Source organism: Leptonychotes weddellii, chromosome 16, assembly GCF_054177405.1.
Source record: "Leptonychotes weddellii isolate Sample4059 chromosome 16, ASM5417740v2, whole genome shotgun sequence".
NCBI lineage: Eukaryota > Metazoa > Chordata > Mammalia > Carnivora > Phocidae > Leptonychotes > Leptonychotes weddellii.
In genome coordinates, this window is record NC_138384.1 from 5,965,626 (window position 1) to 5,986,614 (window position 20,989).

Sequence of the window (20,989 nt, forward strand, 5' to 3'; positions counted from 1 at the left end):
GAAGTGAGTTTCTTGGAGGCAGCACACAGAAGACAGCCTATAGATAGAACATTTAGTCCACTGACATTTAAAGTAATTACTTATAGACATATACTTATTGCCATTTTGTTAATTGTTTTCTGATTGTTTTTGTAGTTCTGTGTTCCTTTTTCTTTTTCCAGGATTTGATGACTTTCTTTAGTGTTATGCTTGGATTCCTTTCTATTTTTTTTTTTTTGTATCTATTATAGGTTTTTGGTTTGTGATTACCACAAGGATCACCTCTATTCTGTGTATATTAGCAGTCTGTACTAAGTTGATGATCTCTTAAGTTCAAACCAAAGTTTGAACAGCCTAAAAGTACTACATTTTTACTCCCTTGCTTCACATTTTATGTATATGGCATCACAATTTACATCTTTTTATTTTGTGTCCCTTAACTAATTTCTGTCTATAGAACTGATTTTACTATTTTTGTCCTTTAAACTTTGTACTAGCTTTATAAGTGATTGATCTACTACCTTTATGTTTGCTTTTACCACTGAAATTTTTTCCTTTCATAATTTTCTTCTAGTTATGGGCTTTTCTTTTCTACTGAAATAAGTCTCTTTACCATTTCTTGTGAGGCCGGTTTAGTGGTGATAAACTCCTTTAACTTTTGTCTAGGAAACTCTCTCTCTCCTTCAATTCTGAATAACTTGCCAAGTAGAGTATTCTTGGTTTTAGGATTGTTTGTTTTTTCCTTTTAGCACTTTGAATATATGATACCTCTCCCTTTGGTCTGGAAAGTTTCTGCTGAAAAAAAAATCAGCTGATGCCTTATGGGGTTTCCCTTGTATGTAACTATTTTCTTTTCTCTTGATTTTAAGATTTTCTGTCTTTAATCTTCAACATTTTAATTATTATGTGTCTTGATGTGGACTTCCTTGGGTTCATCTTATTTGGGACTCTCTGTGATTCCTGAACATGGGTGTGTTGCCTTCCACCTTAGGGAAGTTTTCAGCTATTATTTCTTCAATTAAGTTTTCTGCCCTGCTCTCTTCTCTTTCTGGGACCTCTATAATGTGAAAGTTAGTATACTTGATGTTTCCCAAAGGTCCCTTAACCTATTCTCATTATTTTTTATTCTTTTTGCTATTTAGCTTGCATGCTTTCCACTATCCAGTTTTCCAGATCATTGATCTGCTCTACATCCTTCACCCTGCTTTTGAGTGTGGTTTTAAGTTACTATATTCAATTTTGATTGGTTCTTCTTTATATTTTCTGTCTCTGTTAAAATTTTGAGTTCAGCCAAGTCTGGTGACCACCTTTATGACCATTACTTTAAACTCTTGACTAGATTGTTAATCTCCATTTCATTTAGTTCTTTTTCTAAGGTTTTATTTTGTTCTTTCATTTGGAACATAGTCCTCTGCGTCATTTTGTCTGTCTGTGTTTGTATCTATGTATTAGGTAGGTCAGCTACATCTCCTGGTCTTCAAAGCAACGGCTTTATGTAGATGTACTGTGGGGCCCAGTAGTGCAATGGCCCCTGGTCACAAGAACCAGGAGCTCCAAGGTTGTGTCCTGTGTGAGTTGTGTATGGCCCCCCTATGGTGATTGGGCCTGCCTCCCCTCCCCAGGAGTCACTTTGGAGGGGCTCTGGTCTTGACCAGGGCTGCCCACTGCCTGTGGCAGGGTGGTATTTGCTGAGGGCAGGGGTACCTGCTGGGGTGGGGGGAGTCTGTAGGAGAATGCCTGGTGGGGTGAATGGTACTAGCACAGTAGATGGAGGGCGTCAGAATTGGCTGCTACCAGCATCCTGCCAGCTAGGCTGAAGGGAGGCAAGAAAAATGGCACCTACCCGCACTTCTATTCCTAGAGAAAACTCCTACAGATCCCTGACCCTCCAGCACATGCCCTGAAATTAGTAACTCCATGTGTCACCCGGGTGCTTTCAAACAGCTGCCTCTGTGCGGGGTCTCAGACGGAGCGATAGAGCACCATGGCCCTGCACAAGTGGAGTCTTGGTTTCCTATCGCCTGCTGACTCTCCTGCACTTCAGCCACACTGATCTTCAAAGCCAGACTAGGGGCTACTCTTCCCAGGGCAGGTCCCCAGGGCCCGGTGTTCCTGATGTGGGACTGGATTCCATTGCTCTGCAGGGAGCACCTCTTCACCTGGGATATTGCTCCTGCTTGTGGGTCACTGCACGGGGGGGTTGGGTCCCAACCTTGTTTCTGCCCCTCAGACCCTTCTTGCTGTAGCTTTTTCTTAGGTCTTTAGCTGGGGACAATCTGCTCTGACAGTCTTCGGGTCATTTTCTGAGTGGGTTTCTTATCTGTAGATGTCTCAATGTGTCCACGGGAGGAGATGAGCTCAGGACCCTCCTACTCCGCCATCTACTGACTATTATGTAAAAGATACTCCGGAGGTCAGTCTGTTGGCTGCTATTACTGATGGAGTAGTTCAAGTGAGAGACTCCAGCGCTACAAAAATGTGCCATCAGTATTCAAGAATGGGTTTCTCTTGTCATTTATCTTTACAAAAAAATGGACTCAGACCATAACTTGCTCAGCACATTTTCCCCACCTTAACAACCTAACAAAACATCATGGACATCTGCCAGGATAACTAGAACTCTGACTTTGGAGAGTGGGGAGGGCAATGGCAAAGAGTATTCTGGCCACTTGCAAAGACGCAGAGGAGAAAAAGCAGGCAGACTTGCACAGGGCAAGGAGGTAAGAGGGACAGTCCTCGTGACTATTCAGTGCATGCAGTGAGGCACTGGGAAGAGGCAGTAATGACTCTACTTCAATTTATGTTTGCCCAAGGAGACCAGCTTCCCTTCCTATTAAGAATAAAGCAGAGGGGCTCCTGAGTGGCATAGTCGGTTAAGCATCCAACTCAGTTTCGGCTCAGGTCGTGATCTCCGGGTGGTGATTTCGAGCCCCATGTCAGGCTCTGTGTTCAGCACAAAGACTGCTAAAGATTCTCTCTCCCTCTGCCCTCCCGCTTGTGCTCTCTCTCAAATAAAATCTTTTTAAAAAAATAGAGCAGAAATTGCATTTCAGTCTTAACCCTGTACTACAAATGATCTCTCTTCACCTTCCCTCTACCCAGAATAAAACAACTTCTGTTGCTTTCATTTATAATGACTTTTGTTCAGGTTAAGGTCAAGATCCATGTTTTCTACTAATGCATCTATGCTTGCAGACTTTTATCTCATTTTCTGAATCCCAGTGCATTTATACCATGTTATATAAATTCGGTACTCCGTATTCCATAACGAATATTCAGAGAAGTATGTAGAAACATATATACGGTTTAATGAATAACTATAAACAGCTGTGGAGATGCCAAAGGAGGAAATAGAAGGTTGTCTGCCCTGTGCACCCTTCTTGATCAAGACTCCCTCGTTCCCTCTTAGAATTTTGGGATTATTATTTCCTGGTTTTCTTTCGAGTCAGAGTTTTCACACAAAATTTAGCTTTTTCCAAGTCTACAGTTTTCTTTTTTTTTAATATTAGAGAGAGCAGAGAGAGAGAGCACATGAGTGGGGTGGGGAGGGGCAGAAGGCAGAGGGAGAAGCAGGCTTCCTGCCAAGCAGGGAGCACGATTCGGGGCTCTGGGATCATGACCTGAGCCGAAGGCAGACGCTTAACTGACTGAGCCACGCAGATGCCCCCTACAGTTATTAGTTTTCTTTTTTTGTTTTGTTTTTATTATGTTAATCACCATACATTACATCATTAGGTTTTGATGTAGTGTTCCATGATATTTTCTAATAGAGTTTACTGATTTCATGGGTCACCATTGCTTCTTGCATTGTGGTCCTTCTTGCCTAAGTAAGGACTTTGGTAGTTCTTTTTAGCAAAGGTTTATTAGTACTAAATCATCTATCTCTGTAGGTCTGAAAACGACCTTCATTTTGCCCTCACTCTTGAATGGTAATTATTAGGATACAGAATGTCTAGACTTACAGCTTTGTGTCTTAAGTCTTCTGAAGATATTCCTTAGTCTTGAGGCTGCGGTTGCTATAGAGGGGAGTGCTTGTGGTCTACCAATCCTTCGTAGAATCCTTTATAGGTAACCTTTTTCATTTTTATAATTTTCTCTTTATTCTGGTTTTCTGCCAATTCAGTGGAATGGGTCTTTATGTGCATATTCACACTGCTATTGATTATAGGTGGAGAGCATGTGCTTCTTCAGTACCAGGAAGATTTTTAGCCATGAATATTTCCAATACTTTATGCTGGAGCTCTGCATTCTATACTTTTTTTTTTTTTTACCCTTTTCATATTTTTATCTTGTCTTGCAGTTTGAAAGCAAATTCCCCAATACAATCTTTACATTTACAGATTCTTTCCTTAACCATATTCATTCCAGAATTTCCCACTTGCTAAGCTTTAAAAAGAAATTAAGGTTTTTCAAACTGTATTTCCAGGATTTCTAACTGGCCCTCTCAGTCTTACATAATAGTAAAAAAGGTGGTTCTTTTTAAAATGCAGATACTCATTGGATTCTTTAAAAAACAAAAAAATTATTTCAAAGTTATTTTCAGATTCATTGGGTGAATCCTCTTGCCATTATATTTGTTAGCTATATTTTCCTCAAGCATCTTAAAATTATAATGTGCAAGCTCATCTTGAATGGGGTTTCTTTCCTCCCTGAATCTATACATTGGTATCTGGTTTTCTGAATGTTCTTTTTTAAATTACTTATTTATTTAGGTAACCTCCACATCCAACGTGGGGCTCAAACTCAGGACTCTGAGATCAAGACTTGCATGCCCTTCCAAGTGAGCCAGCCAGGGGCCCCGGTCCTTTACTGAATGTTCTAAATGGGAGATTCACAGGGCAGGGCCAGCAAAGGGCTAAGGTGATTGCTCAGAGTTCTAGGTTCTCAGGAATAGTACATATTCTGGCTTCAGGGCTGTGTCCACTTTTATCTCAGTCCCTCCAGCAAGCAGCCGATCACTGGCCTGAGTCCTGGGCATGTGCCATGTCCTTTTTTCTGAAGTGTGTTTCAGGCGATGAAGCCTCACCTAGCCCTGAATCATCTACTTGGGGATGGCCTTCAGCCCCCATTGCATCAGCACCCAAAAAGGATAGGAAATAAAAGAATTAAATATCCAAACACAAGGAGTTGTAAAAAGAACAGGTCTAAGGGAAGTAGACTGAGTCAGTAAAGGTAAACCTAGAAATGGTAGGAATTTGTGAAATAAAAACCAAGATGGTCATGAAGAGAATATGTATTTGTATTTATTATAAGGCTCTTACATCTCCAATTTTTAATATAGAGACATACATTTCCTATTATGGAAAATTATCCAATAAGAAAAAAAAAACTGAAGAGACTCATTTTATCCTAGAAGAAAATGAGAAAGCTCTTATCACTGGCCCAGAAAGTTTCACAAATGATGTCTTTAACATGTTAGGTGTAGTTAGTAATTATTCCAGTTCTATTCAAAATGTGCCACAGCTCTGAGAAAGAAGGCCTCCATGTAATTGTTAAGAAGCTGGCCTAACAAAACCTGACCAAAAACTACAGACTCTCAGTGCAAAAATCCTAAATAAAATATTAATAATGCCTCTATCATAGAAGCACGTTAAACAATACAATCCTGCTGTATTTAGCTAAGCAATCCTCTTTCCTGCTCTCTTAAGATGACTGTTTCACACCTCTTGCTCAGACCTCCCTGGTTTCAGCTAATGGCCTTGCTTCTTGTTTCACGTGGAACAGAGGAGAAATTACATAGGAAATCTGCCCACCCAGTACCCGCGTGCCATATCCATTCTTTCCTGCTGGCCCCAGGGCCCCCTCCCTCCTGCACCATCCTTCCCTTCTCTAGTAAATGACTCCCATCAGCAGCAAACACATTGAAAAGCTCTCCTTGAGCCCACACCCCCCTCCAACTACTAACCCATCTCTCTTGTCACATTCACACCAAAGGTCCTTGAATATGTCCTATGCTCCCCAGCAATGCATCATCTCCTACTTAGGTTTTTAAATTTTAATTTCAGTTTTTATTAATTATGTATGCACAAAGTTGAAAGTCAAGAAGTTCTATAAGGATTATTAGCCAAAAAAAAAAAAAAAAACCAGACTTCTCCTTGTTAATCATCCCCCAGCTCTCATGATCCCCACTCCTCAAAATTAGGAATTTCTTTTGATTATTGAGAGTTCTTAAAAAAAAAAAAAACTTAAAATGCAAGTTCTTGGACTTTCAGTTTTCAGGAATTATCTTTGGGGAGAAAGATCTAGCTGTTTTCCCCAATTCTCTCCTGTTCCCCTATGGCTATATGTCCATCTGGGGGGGGGGGTCTCTCAATTTGTTTATATTGTGATTTTATTATTCCCACTTTGAACCCTTATATCATCGGTAAGCCTTTGTTTTAGATGGATCTATGTATTTTTAAAATTTCGGGTCCTTAGAATCTTGGAGAAGATCTTTGAATGAACTACACCTGGCCTGTGACAAGATCTTCATTCAGTTCTGTACCTTTTGTTTTTTTTTTCCTTTCAGTTTTTATTCCCCACTGATGCCTTAAATGTTTTTACGATGAAATAAAGTTGCACTATAAGTACAGAGAGTTCTCCCATCCCCTATCTCCTCCCCACTCCCCAGGACTAACATCCCACACAATCATAGTGCAGTTATCCAAACTAAGAAGTTAACTACACATTCTATTTGGTTTTCATTGGTTTTTCATCAGTGTCCTTGTTCTGTTCCAGGATCCTGTCCAAGATCCCACATTGCCTGTAGTTGCTGAGTCTCCCTAGAGTCTTCCAGTGTCACAGACTGTGTGACACTTCCTCCATCCTCTCATCTTTTATGACCTTGACACTTTTGAAGAGTTTAGCCGGTAATTCTGAACTGTGTCCTACTATTTGGGTTTGGTGTTTTCCCATGATTTATCTGGCATGGTGCAGCTTTGGCAAGAATGTCAAAGAAGTGATGTAGCCTTCTCAGGAAGTGCGTGATACCAACGTGTCTTATTACTGATGGTAATCTTGACCACTTGGTTAATTCTCTTCCAGTCAATAAATTTCTTGAAGATACTTTAAGACTATGCAGGCATCCTATGTCTCCTCAAACTTCCACTAATTTTAGCATCCCTTAGATCTTTACCTGTAGCAATTACTCTGGTGTTGAAATGATTTTCTATTTCTCATTCCTTTGTACATTTATTAATTGGAATTCTTCCATACGGAAGAGCTATCTCTTCCAATGCCAACATGCATTTGTTTCTGTACTTACCTGTGTGTGTGTCTGTATATATATACTTTAAAGTAATTTTATATTGATACCTCTGATTCCCATCAAACAATTTCTGGAAGGTGTTCAGGTAGTGTTTATAAGTTATATTCCTTTTTTTAAAGAGATTTTATTTTTATGTAATCTCTACACTCAACATCAGTCTTGAATTCACAACCCAGAGATCAAGAGTTGCATGCTCTACCAACTGAGCCAGCCAGGGGCCCCAATAAGCTGTATACTTTAATTTATATTTCACTAATGTGTAAATTGTTAGGAAATCTCATTCATGATATTGATAAAAAACTATCTGTCCCTGCCTCCCACTCTACATTTCTAACTGTTCTTTCTAGAATAAAGTGGTTAGATAATAAATACAAAACAAATAAAAATAAGTTTCCTTAAAACTGGAGTCTTTATTTAGCCATATTTGTGAATGGTGATAATCAGCATAAATTGTGGTGAAGAGATAAAATTCGGTTATATTTGTGGCATTTAGTGATTTATGTATTGCCACTAAAAGTGTTGACAAACCATCCTTGCATTATTGGAATAAAAAATAGTAAGTGGTAATATATTGTTCTAGAAAATAGCTGGAAATGACTTGCTGTGTTTTTTTTTTTTAAGAATTATCTACGACTCTATCTTCAGTTTTGATACAGATGTCTATAGCTTCTAGACATTAATGGAGCATTTCCATTTTTCTGTTGACCTCAATGGCCTAACATTAGAATTATGTTCTTTAAATCCAGGTAGAATTTAGCTATAAAACCATCCAGATCTAATACCTGTTTTACCTGATAGCTGTTTTAGTGCTACAGGACTCTGTGAGTTTTCTATGGCTTCTTAAAACAGTTTTCGCCCATGTACATTCTTCAAGTAATCACCCATATGCCCTAGTTTACAAATGTATTTTATTTGGGGGTTCACTCTCCTTCTCAATATTTACTCTTGTTTCTGCTCTTACTTTGTTCATTAAGCAGGCAAAGAGTTTATTTAATGGATCTTAATGAATCAGCGTTTCTTTTTTCTTCTAGGTTTTGTATTTCATTCAGTTGGCTTTTACCTTTATTTTGTTCCTATTATTTTATTGGTGTTTAAAAAAATTCTAAGATGGACAATTAGTGCATGTGTTTTCAGTCTTCTCTGGTTTTAAGGCAAGCATTTTCCTCTTCTAAATATAGTTACGGCATAAATATTTTACTGCTGTTTAGGTCATTGTTTTCATTTGTTTTATCTAGGAATTCCTTTTCCAATAGTGAACATTTGGGCTATCGTTTATTATCTTCCAAATCTTAGCAACTTATGAAATCCTTCTCCTTTAAAATGTATTTAAGTTGTCTTTGCAACCAGTCATGCAGTCAAGTTTATAAAGTTTCTGGACCACAGAAGGAAAATGTATATTATCGACGGATGGACACAAAGGTGTTTATCTCTTAAATCAAGCTTGTTAATATTAGCTTGATCATCTGTCCTTGCTGGTTTTTTTTTTTTTTTTTAATCAAGTAACCTTTGTGGGAGCTTTCGTTTTATAGATTCAGGTATGATGCTGTGTCCTAATTAAACCCCAAGGCCTCTTGCATCCCTTTGTAAACCAAACTACCATTCTGTACGGTTCTTCTTAATGATCTTTGATACTTTTGGTTTTAAGTTATCCTTTTTTTGAGAGAGCGAGAGAAAACAAGTGCTGGGGAGAGGGAGAGGGAGAGAAGCAGACTCCCTGCTGAGCAGGAAGACTGATATGGGTCTCGATCCCAGGACCCAGAGATGATGACCTGAGCTGAAGGTAGATGCTTAACTGACTGAGCCACCCAGGCATCATTAAATTATAATTGGAGATTAATTTTTTCTTTCCAATTTCTTCCAGTAACTCTTGCATTCTTGGGGGAGGGGTTGTAAACTTTGCTCTTGAAATATCCTCTTGATTTTAGGCTAATTTCTTGTAAACATTGCAGTTAGATTTTTTTGCTTTTCTAATGGGAGAATTATGTTCTATCCCTTCCATTTTGATTACATTTTTCTTTAATTTCTTACTTTATTATTTTTACTCAACTTTCTGTTTCAGTTTTCTTTTTCTTTTCACACCAAAGTATCAGAATTGACTCTGCACCTACAGGATGCTCTATTTGCCATCTGAACCCCCACGCATCACAGTCAAAACTTTTTAGGACACCTTGATTTTACCTCTGAGCCCCAAGGTTTTGCTGATATTTAAATATTTTCAATTCCAGACTAGGACAAAATTTTTCTCAGTGTACTTCTGTTTCAGAAATCCTTGTATTCAGCATCACAAAATCTTAATCAGACTTACACTATAAAATGAAACTACTGAATTATTTCCCTTCTTCATCTATGCTCTCCTGAGGTTTCCCTTGGGGGGATGCATATCTAAAAACCTTGCCTGTCCACAGTGTATTTCTGTTGTCTTCAAATGTGGGTGGCTGGAGACTGAGCTCTTTAGTCTTCCTAGTGCTGAAGAGGACAAGTCTGATGTTAGCTTTATTTTCTTAGTAGATAATAGGTTGGGAAGTCTAGCTTTTTATTTACCCTTGGAATTCCGAAGTGTTACAAGCACACCTCAGCTATTATGGGTGTGCTCCCAGACTACCACAGTAAAGCAAATGGCACAATAAAGTAAGTCAAATGAACTTTTTGGTTTCCCAGTGCATATAAAAGTTAAATGTATACTACAGAGTAGTCTATTTAGTGTGTGATAACATTGTCTAAAAAACAATGTACATATTTTAACTTAAAAATACTTTGTGGCCAAAAAATGATCACCATTATCTGAGGTTTTCAGCAAATCCATCTTTTTGCTGGTGGAGGGTCTGGCCTCCATCTTGCTGCCGGGTCAGGGTGGTGGTGCTCAAGTCTGGGGTGGCTGTGGCAATTTGAAAAGTCTGCTCCCTCCACTGATTCCTTTCACTTGAACACAGAGAGGCCATGGTAGGGTTATTCCTTGGCCTAATGTCAGTATAGTGGGTCTCGGGGAAAGAGACAGAATGGCTAATGGGTGGTGCAGTCAGAACACACACGTTTAAGTCCGCTGTCTTACATGCATGTGGTCCTGGGTACTGCCGACAGTGAAGAGTACCATCAAAGAAAGATTCCCCCCCCCCCCCAACAAAAGTTTTACCAGAATGTGGCAGAGACCGAAGTGAGCAAATGCTTTTGGCAAAAGGATACCACTAGACTTGGTCGATACAGGGTTGCCCCAAACTTTAAATTTGTAAAAAAAAAAAAAAAAAGGGGGGGGGCCAGTATCTGCAAAGTGCAATAAAACAAGGGATGCCTGTGCTAGAACTAACACCTTGGGGTGCAGTGCGTCTGCTGTTCACCCCTTCGGGGAATCAAGTAAACCCTCTCGAGCAGCAAGTAAGAGAACGTTCCCTCTATTAACTTCCACTAATGGCTCCCTACCCTCTGTTCCACTTTGCTCTGGGGGACATGCTTGCATGTAGGTCCTTGTATCTGTTCTCTGAGCCTCCTTCATGGTGGTATTGCTCTGGCTGGTGAGCCGTGTCTTCCATGTTATCTTTTGGGTCACTAATGCAGATCTCTGTTGATGAGCTGAATTTTTAAATTCAAGAAATCAGGTTTTTGTTTCAAATTCCAGAAAGTCTTTTTTCAGTGCTCTATTTAGACATCCTTGAAAGGTCTTACGACTTGGATGTTAGGGTTCTCTTTAGATGCTTCCGATGGCTCAACTTCAGCTGCCGGCCACTGGTACCAGGGCTCCACCTCGGTCTGTCTTCCTCTTATTGCCGTGTGCTAGGTTTTTTCTTTGCTACTTCACGCTCACCGTCTTTGGTCTGTCCAGTAGTCACATCAAGTTGGTGGGGCTTTGTGGCAGGCACCGAAGTCTCTGCTCTTTGGGATCCAACTGGCAAACACTAGCTGCACAAGGAGGGTCTTCCCCAGTGTAAAGAAATCTTGACCATCTGCCAAAACTAGGACAAGCTCAGCGTCAGGGTGCCGCTCCCCGCCCTGGGTCTCTAGAGCCCTTCTGCAAAGGGCTTCACACATCTCTTCTGGCTGAGCCCACACTGGGAGCCTCAGCATGCTGGTCTTTTCCCCCCCTCAGCTCCCAGGCAGCACCATCTGCCACAGGATTAGGACTCAGAGATCCCAGGTACTGCGAGCTTCCCATTGATGATGATGAGGATGCATATGCAAGTTTTCATACTTTATCCTGTCCCCTTCTTCTGAATCCCACAAGTTAAAATCATTTGAGGGGAAGCCCTTTTTCAGTTAATGGTAAGACTGGATATAATACATCAGCTTAAAAGAAACTACTTGCAGAGAGCAGTTCAACATGCTTTCACAAAGATGCGGGGTTTTTTTCCTTCTGACTAGTATCCCGTTACTAAATCTCTAGGCCCAGGAAATAATTTTTAATCAAAAAAAGGTTTATGAAGACCTTCATTATTTATAAAGTAAAAAACGGCAAACAACCTAATCGTCCATCCCTGGGAGAATGGCTAAGTGAATGAGGGACCCTCACCTGATGAAACAGGCATTCATGTCTTTGAAAATCATAACCTAGAAAAAGGCTTCAAGTCATCTCTGAAGTAGGTAAAGGGCACACGTTCGTGTGTATTGTATGTGTCCACCTGTGGATTTATCGTGCAAAAAGGAAATCGGCCCAAATGCTCCCCGTGGTTAGGTATGGGTAGTTTATGGGGATTTTTTTTCACCCTCTTCCTCCTTTATTTTACTACTTCTCAAGTGTAGTAGGTAATAAAATGGCGTTGAAAAGATTTTTTGTAAACCATATATGCCGCTAACAGGGCAAAGGACTGAGCATTGATAAATTGTGACATGTCAATGGCTTCTTGAGAAGCAGCTTGAAGTGCTCATTGACTGTTTTCTGGAGCTTTAAACTCCATCCAGCCCTCACTGGATCAATTACTGACTCAGAGAAGTCTTTTGTGAGGCTATTTACCAGAGTTTCTCCCTGGCATGACAGAGGATATGGTAATTACTAGAACAAGGTCTGACCTTCGGCAAGGAGAAAGCCCAGGTCTACCACACACCCCAGTGTAGCTCCCCAGAGACGCCTCGTCACACTGTGGGGCGGAAACTCCAAATGACACCTCTGAGTGCCTGAGTACCAGGGGACAGATGTGGAATTAAAGCTTAAAAACCATCCACTGAAATGAGGTTTGCAGATCTGGGCGCGTTCACATTCCCCTTGGCACCCTCCACCCTGCCCTCACTCCCTGCCGTGCTCCACGGGGTGGTCCCCACAGCCCCGTCCCAGGAGTCTTCCGACATGGGGGAAGTTACATCTAGACAAATACATTTTCTTTTAAAAGTTTCTCTGCTGTTACCAAATTATTTATAACGTTTCCAAGTTGTTTACAACAGCTTTGTAGAGCAATGTCTAGACCGAGGCTGCCCCATTCCCATCTGAAACCAAGTGTATCACATTTTTCCATGAAATGTCTGCAGATGGGCTTTATGTACACAGTGAGGAAATGCTGGTTGCCTTTCCCCAGGCAACAGAATCCCAGATCCTTCTGTGGCCCAGGGAGAGGTAAGCTGGACTCAGCCAGGGGTCTTCAAGCTTACTTATTCCATTTTACAGGTTTACCATCCTGCTAAATAAGCTGATCCCAGGGGTGCTTGGCTGGCCCAGTCAGTTAAGTGTTTGCTTTCAGCCTGGGTCACGATCCTGGGGGTCCTGAGATCAGGCCCCATGTCAGGTTCCCTGCTCAGCGAGGAGTCTGCACTTCTCCCTCTGCCCTCCCCACTGTCCCTGCTCATGGTCAGCCTCTCTCTCAAATAATATCCTAAAATAAATAAATTGATCCCATATCTGGGAATCCTAAGAAACTAACTAAATTAAAGAAGGAAAATAGTAATCACATGAAAAATTTCACAAAAGCCTTATTTCTCAGTGGATTCCATAAATGCCCAACTGGGGGAATGGTGATTAATCTATGGTCAGCCCACTCGATGGAAAAACCTGTCCATCATTTAACTGTTAACAGTATGAAAAGTGTTGATAATTTCACTTAAAGCAGTTCTCAACAAGGACAAGTTTGCCAACCGGGGGACATGGAGCGATGTCTGAAGATAGTTTGGTTGTTATACAAGGTCCGGGGATGCTGCTCAACAGTCCAAATGCACGGGGCAGCCCCCACCACAAAGGATGATCTGGCCCCAAATGTGAAGAATGCCAGAGTTTAAAAAAGAAGCTGGACACATGGATTTGTATTATTATTACACTTACATAAAAAAGGCACTGGCCTAGGAAGAGAAGGAATCAAACCAAATGCTTACTGGATCTATTCATCTCTTCCCCCAAATTATAAGACTGGATAGTAGGCACAATCCGGGTGTTGTGTGTGTGTGTGTGTGTGTGTTTAGCCATTTACACAAAATAATGTATTCTGGCTTAGGTCTTTTTAATGGACTTAAAGTCTTGGGCATTCTCACCTAGGACTTGACAGCTAACTGAGTTGTCCTTTCAGGACCGAATATTGCTATCACAGTAAGAATCAAGAAAGGTGATTTTTTTTTTTTTTTTTTTGGATCCATCATTCAAGGTTCGAGTGACTATTCACTTCATATGGAAACATTTATTTTGACTAAGTCTAAAGCCACGGACATGTCAGATTTGTTTCAGAATGGAAAACTTTGCATTATCCATCGCCTTATGCTTTCAAGACACAACTTTGTCATCAGGAGCCTATCTTCTACCAACAGAAGTGATACCTCTGGCTGTCACCGAGGTTCTTTGGCCACCAAAGAACTGTGCCTTTTAAGTGTTGCTTCCTGCTTTTGCTTTCTGTCTTTCCTTATCTTTGCAACCTCTTCCATTTCAATGTTGATAAAATGCTTTAAAGTGGAAAACTAGCAAGGTTGCAAAAACTGAATGTAAGGCAGACAGCTATGCAGAATGTTCTCTCCTCTGAGTCAAGTTCATGAATTTTTACTGCACGGACTATGGCTACAGCTGTTAAAAGGCATCTCTACCCCTGCCATCTCCCTTCCCCGTTGGATGGTTCTCAGCTCTATTCTGGAAGTTGCCAAATAAGCAACTTCCAAATCCCTGTGTAGTTCTTAGAGCCAAACAACAAGTGAGAGGCTGTGATTCCTCTACCCAGAGAACAACCGGGAAGAGAAAAGAAGATGCATATCCAGGTACAATGACCAAGGCCACATCAGCCCCTGGGGTCCAGAACCATGGTTTTTCTAGTTTATCCAAAGAGAAGTGGGGTGCCCACACACTCACCCAACCCATGCTGAGTTTTGTGGTAGGGAAATGGAAAGGTCTTTGGATTGGCCACATCATGGGGTCTTGCAAAAACACATGCCAAGTGGGTCCCATTCTGTGGGAGGGGCTATCAAGAGGATTGTGCAGCTCCAAAATCACATATCCAGATAGTCTCCCACTGTCAACCCGAGACCTGAACTATCCCAGCTTGGTGCTGCGTTCAATTGAGGCCAAGCCCTTCCCCCACCAACCCTCCCCAAACTGGTTCATCAAAGGAGAGACCATGTATCTTCAAGGTCTTGACAAAAGGACCAAGGTGGCAGGCTCCTCCAGGAGCAAAGAGAAGGACAAAAGTAGTGCCCATCCCTATGAACGTGTTTCCCCAGCACAGGCCACAACAAGGCCTTGGTGGATGCTCTCAGCCCTTCTAAGGGACTCCCAAGACCATTAGTGGGGGGAAAAGCACCCAGGAAAGATGAGCTTCTCTAAAAGAGCATTATCTTGCTTGACTCTACTTGCTGAAATGAAACTATACGGAACTTCCCAAGAGCTTCAGCTTTCCAACTACATGACCTACTCAAAGAATCATATGGCATTCTCCAAGGAAGGAAGGATGCTGGAAGGAAAAACCTGGGACCACGGAGGAATTCTTTTACGACGTGGCTTGTCCCGCTAGTGATTTCCCAACGGGTTTAAGTCCATCAGCCAACCATACCCATAGGCCATTTCCACCCCACCAGCAGAGACAGCTCAGGGAACCCCAACTGGCATTTCTTCACTCACCAGGACTGGCTGCATCTCACAGAAAACCAGGAGGGAAGCCAGCTCGATGTCTTCACTGTACCCGTTCTTCAGTGGAACAGATCTGAATCCTGCAGAGAATGGAAAAGCAATGCAAATACAGGCCATTAAAGTCAGACCTTAGCTTTCTTAGGGTACCCAGGGATCGCATGTCCAGTGCCAGGAGCAGGTAAGCTGGTGGCTGACATTCTGGAAACCAGAGGTCCCTTCTTGATGGCTCGGGAGAGGGGCTCCAAAATGCAGCCCCAATGGATGGGCCCACACAGAGAAGTGCAGTTAAAGATCTCAGCCATGTAGAAATGGAAATCATTCACTCGAAAGAAATCAAAATGTATAGAACATCACACATTTAGAGGGACTGCAGCTGTGGTTCAGTTCCCTAAGTCCGCCGGAGGCCAAAAGACTCACAGGAGTAATGCACCCTTGTATCCCCTCCTCCATGTCTGCCTTTACAAAGTGTAGGATCGGGGGGTGGGGGTGGGGGGCACTGTTTTATCCTGAAAGATTTCCAATAGGAGGAAATCTGTTCCTTGGCAGTCCATAGCAGTATTGATCCTCCTCTGAAAGCTTTTCTCTATTTATAATTAGGACACTCTTTTAAGTGTTTCTTATTATTTAGGGGGGAGGGTTGAGTTAGAGCTGATTTTCCCCTCATTAAGTAATGTTTAAGACGACACATCTCAAAAGTTGGTTGATTTGCTTGTTTTAATTTACTCTAAACAAATACATAGTAAAAACTGAAGTCTCGTTCCTACCTGCTCATAATCCCTTCTTTCAGAAGGAGCCACTTTGAACAGTATCTCCCCAAGATACTATCTTGAGTTTAAGTCACTAATAATAGTAATGTATGGTTTTCATTTAACATTGTATCTTGGAGATGATGTGGCCCTAGTTTGTCTCGAAAGCTTTTTATCTGCATTCTGTCTTCTGATTCTCCCAGACAAGCAATGCCTGAATTAGGGCACTCACACTGTACCCTCTGGCTTGTCCTGTTGTTATTATTACTTCTCTTGGAGAACCTTTAACAGTATCACTTGACTAATCCCTCTCTCCCTACCCACTAGGTTCAGGTGAGGAAGTTGATGTGCTTATTGCAAGCCCACACCTCCTCTCTCCTTCCTTCCCCTAATTTGGGTTAGCTGAATTATTGTCTCTACAAGATACTGCATGTAAATACCGTTGACCCTTGAGCAATGCAAGTTTGAACTGTGCAGGTCCACTTTATACACAGATTGTTTTCCAATAAGTATGGTAATGTAAATGTATTTTCTTAACATATTCTCTCCTCTAGCTTACTTTAAGAATACAGTATAAAATACAAAGTATGTGTTAATCGACTGTTACAAGGCTTTTAGTCAGCAATAGGCTGTTAGTAGGTTTTGGGGGCGTCAAGAATCCTAGGTGGCTTTTTGACTGCTTGAGGGATGGACATCCCCAACCCCCACATTGTTCAGGGGTCAGCTCTATTGTGTTTTTGTAACCGTAATTCTTCCACAAAGGGAGACTTGGTTATAAAGTTTTCAAACATACAGCAAAGCTAAGGTAATATTACAAGGAACACTTGTATACCAGCCACCTAGATCCTACCATTAACCTTTTACTGTGTTTTTTTTAATCACATTTATCCATTCCTCCATCTAGCATACAGGTGTATATATATTTCAAAGTGAGATGAATACATCTGTACACTTCCTCCTATATACGCTGGCACGCATCTCATGAGCTGGAGCTCAATACTTGTTTTCAGTGTCCTTCCGATTGAAAATTTGTGCATTTCATTGTAACTTTCAAATGTCCAGTGCTCGCCACCTTTTTATTGGACTTCTCTATCAGTGTTTTTGTTGACTAACCTTGTTCTCTCATTTTAATACCACCTCACGAGACATATAGTCCTCAAATGGCACATACTTGAACTCATCCATTCTTTGGTTTTACACTTGAGTGACAGTTTGGGTATAAAACTCTCAGGTCAAAGCTTTCCCCGGAGAGTTTTGAGGACATTGCTTTCCATGAATAGTGAAGTTTTCTGACCTATTCTCCCCTTGTAGGTGAGGTGATTTTTCTTGGCTTGTTTGCTGGTCCGGTTTTTTGCCTGGATACCTACAGCATTCCCGCAGTCTAGCCTAGTGCTCCTCCAGCTTTAATGTTACGGGAATCTTATTAAAATGCAGATTCTGCCTAGGGACTGGGATGGGGCTGAGATTCTGCATCTCTAAGGGCTGGTCGGGGGACAGTGTAGAAGAAGTCTGTCTAGTTGTTGATCGACTGTTCTAGACTGCTGGGCGCTCCGTGGTATCTCAGATGGCCCCAATACTCCAATGACGTGGCAGTGCCCTTTTGCTTAGAACCAACACTCAGCAGGTGCCTCCAGATTTGGAGAAGTGAGCCCCATCCCCACATCCCTCCTTTCAATGGCCAGGTCTCATTTCATGAGCGGCCTTCACACATCTTGGGGTTAGGGTAGAAAGGTGTTGCCCAGTTTCACCAGAAAGTTTGGTTCTGTGTTATCCTTGTTGATTTGGGTTGTGTCATAGATGAAAGGGAAATAGAGACCTCTTTTGAAGCATGGTCAGTATTTTGGCTTATTAGGAGTAGGGGGAGGCCTGCAGAGTAGGAAGAAGGTGGAGTGTGCAGTGAGACATTCTTGGGTCTGCAGCCCAGCTCTGGTCCTACAGGTGTGACCTTGAGCAAGGTAATTAACATCTCTAGGCCCCAAAACGCTCATGTTTAAAAAGGAGAGATGACAAAACCTCTTTCACAGGACTGCTGCAAGGATTAAAGAGTTTAAGGCACAAAACACAATAAATGATGTTTTCCTTCCTTTCTGAGCTCCATCTGGCTCAAAAGCTTAAGTGCATCCCTAACGACAATGGGAAGAGTGTATTTGTGAGTTCAGAAGGGTCCCAATGCCTTATGCGAAATTTCACTCCTTCCCTGATTATGGATGTGCCAGGCCTTGCTGGAAATTGCACAGGAACGAGACAAGGTCCTTACCATTCTGACGGCTGGGGGAAGGGTCACATTTTTCATCATCTATGACATATTGTTCTTTCAAAAAACAAAAGATTTCATTGATCTGAGAGAAAGAGAAAGAGAGAGGAGGAAAAGGAGAGGGAGGGAGCCCAACGCTGAGCTCTATCCCAGGACCCTGAGATCACGACCTGAGCCAAAGGTAGACGCTTAACCGACGGAGCCACCCAGGTACTCCTATTCTTTGTATTATAAATCTCCAAGCTAACTCTTAGCATTTTTTAGATTAACGGACACAATTTGGCTGGTAAGGTAAGGGAGGGTTCATCAACTCTGACCTCTCTCCAAGGCATGAGGAGCAACTACAAAGCTCACATCCCTTGTCCTTCAAGAGGACATGGTTACAAGGTCCTGACAGAGCAGGACGAGCCCAGGGGAGGTGGGGTAAGAAGACACAGTTACCATAGAAAGAAATCTATCTTAAGCTTTGTTTGTCTGGTATTGTAAAAGGGCACATTACAGAATTGCAGCTTTGCAGCTGGGTTTAAAGTACCTGATGGAGTGGGCAAGTTAACCAAGAGGGGTTGCCAAATATCACACTGTGGGGACTTACACGTGAATACTATATCTTCATAATGTTCTCTAAAAGTTCATCTACTCCTGCACTTAGGAATTTGTTTCCTGGATGGTAAGATGAGCAGCCGAGCTCAGTCCTCTCAAAGTGCCCGCTGAGGAGCTGGCAAAACCTGCACCTTCCTGCCCAACCCCCATCCACAGGGGGAGCCGAGCGCCCAGGAACGGGCCCAGCGACCTGCATTTTCTAAGTACCTGGCTAGCTGGGCAGGTACCGGAAATGATCAGATTTAGGATACTAGGAAAGGTAGAAATTTAGGGAATATCTGATACAATTCAAGTTTAGAAAAAAAACAAACGAAACAAGACACAAGGTTTCCAAACAACATCAAGAAAAAAGCCTATATTGGTATATAAATCACTAAAATGAGTGATCTGTTTCTCTTGAAAAATGATCCTTGGGGAACAGTGACCTCATGAGGAGTCCAGAAGGATCTATGATCTTACGGCTCATGCCTCAGAAATGCTAAGGAAAGGGGCAAAGAGAATTCAGCATCCACTGGAAAGGGGCAAAGAGAATTCAGCATCCACTGAGGGCCTGTTTGTCAAACGTGACACACACAATCTAGCAGGAGAGTAAAAGCAGAGCAACTACACAAGATAAGGGCAGCCACATTTACAAAGCAGCATCAAGTTCATGTGTCCCAAATCTCCTCCCTGGGGGAGGGGAAGGGGTCTATCTTACTGCATTGGAGGGGATGGGACTCAGAGAGCACATGTGCATGCCAGAGCGAGCACGAGCGGGGTGAGAGGGAGAAGCAGGCTTGATCCCAGGACCCCGAGATCATGACCTGAGCCACCCAGGCACTCACAAATGGAGATTTATTAACCATTCCATGGGAAGAGGCAGATCTGAGACTGCTCAGAGCCCTTTTCTTCCCACCCGGGCCCAGTGCTGGCCCGGCAGAGTGGGAGATGCGTACCGCAGCCCCTAGCCTTTCAAAATGAGACCTGACTACACTGCCAGGTGGACAAGCCACTAAGCCAGCTTTGCACACAAAGGCCTGACTGAGAAAGGTGCAGCCTCCCCACCTTCCCCAGGCTGGATGCCTGCTCATGGTGACAACCTTATGTGATCAGCTGTCCAAGCCACCCAATCAATTTTGCAACAATTTAATAAAAACCAGGAAGAATGCTTCATTCTTTCTAAAGCCAGCAGCACAGACCAAAAGTGATGCTAGCCCAAACAGAACATCTTAATTAAAACATCTTACCTGACTTGATTCCTTTGATGGGGTAAGTGGCGTGGGCAAGGAAGTTGGGATCACTGAACATATCTTCCTCGTAGACCACAAAGCGCAGAAACGCCAGGTTGGGGTCATAAATTTCAAAGGTCACTTTGTCCTGTGTTGGAGCCCAAACAGGGCTTAGGCCATTGTCATCTGGAAGGAGATCAAGGCTCAGCAGAGGCTCCACTGGTCCTACCCCCTCCTGGTAAAACCACCTCTCTTAGCCCTTGGCTTTTGGAATCTCCTTAGCAGCCCCATAAATATGCATCAAGGCCGAGATCTAAGAAATACTTATTTTTCCAGTAGCAGTCCTGGAAAAGCTGTTGTCACAGGTCTGGCCCTTAGTAAGCAGAGAAAATGCTATGGTTGCCATCTCGGTTCCCGGGGCTAGGGCCGGGCTGGGAAAGCGGGGTGCACGGAGGTTTGGAAGAGATCAGAGCAGGGAGCTATACCGCTCCTCTGGACAGGGAAGTGGGTCTGGCTCTCTGAAGAGGTAGAATGGATGAGGGTTCTGGGGTTGTTGGGGTGAACCAGCCTCACGGAGCAAGGGCAACAGCCGCCCGCCCCCCCGCCCCTGTGAAATGCCAGTTTCACTGGTACACACGGGAGTCATGCACCAGGCTGCCTCTTAGCAGGGGCAGTGTTCCCAGGCCTTAAAACATGGACTGTTTCTTCCTAGCTGCAGGATCTCCCTCCCCTCGGAGGGATAAAATCGCGCAGGTTAGGCAGCAGCCTGGGGGGTCAGCCACACCCTCTGTGTCTCTGCTGCCTCGCCTTGGACACGGTAGATGAAGCAGGAGGGGGGGGGCCAAAGAGGACCCCCCCACCCTGGCTTCCTACCACAGGGGGCTGGCCCAGGACTCCCGATGTGAGTGACAGCAAAGAGCAGCCCTGGGTACCCGTCCAACTAGT

The 20,989-nt window shown here is 42.7% G+C and overlaps 1 protein-coding gene across 1 annotated transcript in view; it reads right to left on the bottom strand.

Moving 5' to 3' along the window:
• Positions 1-20,989, bottom strand: part of PLCG2 (phospholipase C gamma 2) — a 143,268-nt gene that overhangs the window by 7,758 nt on the left and 114,521 nt on the right. Inside the window, exons 29-30 of the mRNA XM_081807867.1 lie at positions 20,063-20,230; positions 15,228-15,316 (exon numbers count right to left, since the gene is read on the bottom strand). Coding sequence (XP_081663993.1) covers positions 15,228-15,316; positions 20,063-20,230 — 257 coding nt within the window. The remainder of the gene's footprint in view (positions 1-15,227; positions 15,317-20,062; positions 20,231-20,989) is intronic.